The 4,007-nt window shown below is 42.1% G+C and overlaps 1 protein-coding gene across 1 annotated transcript; it reads right to left on the bottom strand.

Annotated features, from left to right (window-relative positions):
* Window positions 1-261: 261 nt before the first annotated feature.
* LOC138885841 (uncharacterized) lies at window positions 262-984 on the bottom strand. Its single transcript, XM_070166826.1, has one exon. The coding sequence runs from the start codon at window positions 982-984 to the stop codon at window positions 262-264; it is 723 nt and encodes a 240-aa protein (XP_070022927.1).
* Window positions 985-4,007: the final 3,023 nt, after the last annotated feature.

The raw sequence follows: 4,007 nt of genomic DNA, 5'->3' as shown, positions 1-4,007 counted from the left end.
TACACTGTTTATCAGATGTATAAATGTTGTTAGGGCATTGGTCAGCCCAAAAGACATCACAAGGAACTCGTAGTGACCATAGTGGGTCCTGAATGCCATCTTCAGAATATCAAAATCTCGAATCTTCAACTGGTGATACTTAGAGCTCAAATCAATATTAGAGAACACTCTAGCACCCCGAAACTGGTCAAATAGGTGATCAATGCGCGGTAGTGGGTACTTATTCTTAATTGTAACTTTGTTCAATTGCTTGTAGTCAATTCACATCCGCATAACACTATCCTTCTTCTTCACAAACAGAACCGGTGCACCCCAAGGCAACAAACTAGGACTAATGAATCCCTTATCAAGTAGCTCCTGAATCTGTTCTTTCAATTCCTTCAACTCTGTTGGTGCAATACGATACAGAGTAACAAAGATATGATGAGTGCCCGACACTAGGTCAATACCGAAATCAGTATCCCTGTCGGGTGGCATGCCCAACAGGTCTGCAGGAAACACATCTGGAAAGTCTCTCACTATCTGAAGAGACTTAATGGTAGGAGTATCAGTAATAACATCCCTCATAAAGGCCAAATATGCCAAACATCCCTTCTCAATCATCCGTTGAGCCTTCAAGTATGAAATCACTTTACTAGGAACATAATCCAGGGAACCTTTCCACTCAACCCTAGGCGCCATTGACAACTTCACGGTCTTAGCGTGATAATATAGAATAGCTTGACATGGTGACAACCAATCAATGCCTAAAATCTTGTAAAAATCAACCATACTAAGCAGTAAAAGATCAACTCTCATCTCCAATCCCCCAATAGTCACCACACATGACCGATACACATAGTCCAGGATAATCGAATCACCCACCGGTATAGATACATGAACATGCATAGCTAAGGAATCACGGGGCATATCCAAATAACGAGAAAAGTATGATGATACATAGGAATAAGAAGAACTAAGGTCAAATAATACAAAAGCATCCATGTGGAACACTGAAATAATACATGTGATCACTACATCTGAAGCAACTACCTCTGGCCTAGGGGAAAAGCATAACATCGAGCCTGACCACTAACTGTCTGACCTCCCCCTCTGGGGCGACCTCGGCCCATATGACCTCCACCCCAAGCTGGTTGAGTAAGTGGTGTAGCAACTAGCGCAAGGTTCATAGACTGGCCTCCCTACTACACTGGACCCCTATAGTGACGGCGACAATACTTCCTCACATGCCCCAACTCTCCACAGTCATAACAACCTCGAGCTGAGAATGATGGTGCGGCCTACATCGGACCCTAGGAACTAGAATAGCCACTAGAAGAACCTAATGTTGATGAACCCTGAACTGATTGAGCACAATACAAGCTCTAAGCTGAAAATGCACTGAAAGCTGACTGCCCGGGGTGAGTACTATATGAACCATAACTAGCTAATACACCCCGATGATCCAAATGAGGCATCTGAGCAGGCCTGTAAAGATGGCATCTGCTATGATATGACTGACCTCTAGATGAGGTACAACTAAAACCACCAAATCTACGGGGCCTCTTGCCCTCTCACTCCTTGTGCTCAAACCTACAAACCGACTCTGAGCGCCTAGAAATCTCGACCAACTGGTCAAACCTAGCATTCGTCTTGACCTCTCGGGCCAAACTGTAACATAGGCCATAGTTGAGGCCATAAATAAACCTCTTGATCCTCTCTCTATGTGGGAACTAACCATATAGCATAACGGGCCAATCTGCGAATCTCATCTCATACTGGGTCACATTCATATCTCCCTGGCATAGTTGCTCAAAATCTCTACGCAGATCCTCTTAGCAGATATGTGGGACAAACTTCTCTAAAAAGAGATTGGAGAAATCATGCCATGAAAGTGGAGTTGCACCAACTGGATTGCTCAACTCATAGGCCATCCACCATTTCTAGACTTCCCCTATCAACTAAAAAATATTAAATGCAACTCCATTGGTCTCCAATATCCGATGAACGAAGAATACGCTAACACCAGTCTAAGAAGTCCTGAGCCTTCTCTGACTCCTCCCCGTTTAACTCTATAGGCTTAAGCCTCCCAAACTGCTCCAATATCTTCTGCTCCTCATCACTTATAGGTGGGCCAACCTCGGCCCAAGAAGCAACAACTGGTTGGGCTGGTAGTACCCCCAGAGTCTGGAGTCCCTAAACTACCTTCTCTGGAGTATGAGCAGTAGGATTTTGAGCACCTACCCTGGCTTGTGAAGTGGCTGGTGCAGCTGGAACTGAGACTGCCTGAGCCAGGCTTGTGCACATAGTCAAAATCTGGGCTAAGGCCTCCTGAAGATCTGGGATAACAATGGGCACTACTGGTGCCTGAGCTGGTCCTAGTAGCTCAATAACATCTGGTATCTACCCTTCAGCTGGAGAAACTAGTGGCTCCACAGGTGCTGCTCTAGTGTAGTACGAGTCGTACCTCGGCCTCTATCGCGACCCTGGCCTCTCATGTCCTCACCATCTATGAGAGAATAGAAAAGTCATGTTTCAAACTCTGGAATTAACAAATTCACACTATAAGAATGCAAGAAAGTGAAGTGTCCTAATAGGTTGGTAGCCTCTCGAAGATAAGTATAGATGTCTTCGTACTGATCTGTATGACTCTACTAAACTTGCTCGTGACTTGTGAGACCTAAGCAACCCAGTTCTCTGATACCAACTTATAATGACACCAAACCCACGCATCGTGATGACACCTAACCCAACCCACTAGGTAGGCCAATAATCACATGATATCAATGAAAATGGAATAACATGGTCTAATAACTCAAAGACAAAAGAATATCATAAAAATATCTGAGAATAAAGCAAAAATGGTACTACAACCAACCCCAAAATCTGGTGTCAATAAGCACTTGAGCACTACTGAACAACCACTTACAAGAAAAATCCTCAAATAAAGTTGTCTGAATGTAATAATAGTAGAGATAATGATAACAGAAAGAGAATTTCAAGAACTGCGGGCGATATAGCAGCTACCTCGTAGTCTCCCAAAAGCTGCCAATGACTCAAGCTTGAAAATCACCTTGATCGGATGTACCTGAATCTACACATGAAGTGCAGAGTATAGTATAAGTACAACCGAACCAATGTACTCAATAAGTAACAATACTAACTTTGGGTTGAAAGTAGTGACGAGCTTAGAACAATAGTCAAATGCCAATACCAATAACCGATAATAGTTCAGAATATAAGGATAAACCGTAAAAACAGTAGCTCAATAATATCAAGTTTAGCTTGTTCACATTTCAGTAATTTAGGCAAGCTTTCAAGTATAAAAGTTAAAGCCCAACACAGATAAAGTAGGTCAATTATCAGGTAGCATGAGAAAAGTACATATCTATGCCTACATGTCAAGTATACATGTAAATCAATAGTATCATAATGGATCCATCAAAAATATTTACACTTAGCATTGTATGGGTGCATGTTATAACTGCCTATCGTTAGGCATATATATGAAACATTGTGCATGCGCACACTGCTCGCATGTCCGACTCCAGAGGGGCTGATCCTGCCCAAGCGCTAATCATAATCATTTATCCCAATAATGAGGCCTGGTGTACGCGTCGCCCCAAAACAATATCACTTAGCCTAATATGGGCCTTTTGTGCGAGTCACCTCAAAATCAGTACCAAACTGACTTTAACGCCCAAACTCAGTCATTTCCCATTCATGTCTCAGATAAGCACATTTAAAATACTTAGTTTAATAGAATTACCCTTAGGCGGTATCAACTACATGTGAGGAATCAAATAAGAAATACCGAGACAGAGATATCATACACGGATATGGTATCTTGACTAAGAACATGTGTGCAAATAAGGTGTATAACTCAGAAAAACAAAAATAACCCTATCAAGTCTCAAACAATTAGCACAGAGCCTAGACATGATGTCTAATATGATTCACAGTTCAAATAATCAATTTACAAATTTTGGACACCTATTCGATTATGTGTCCAACCATATCAAAATCAT

Source organism: Nicotiana sylvestris, chromosome 2 (assembly GCF_000393655.2).
Source record: "Nicotiana sylvestris chromosome 2, ASM39365v2, whole genome shotgun sequence".
Taxonomy (NCBI): Eukaryota; Viridiplantae; Streptophyta; class Magnoliopsida; order Solanales; family Solanaceae; genus Nicotiana; species Nicotiana sylvestris.
This window is presented reverse-complemented; position numbering and strand designations above follow the sequence as displayed.

What these genes read in the sequence shown, in the direction of transcription:
- LOC138885841 (XM_070166826.1), bottom strand. Translation starts at nt 984, where the DNA reads ATGGATGCTTTTGTATTATTTGACCTTAGTTCTTCTTATTCCTATGTA.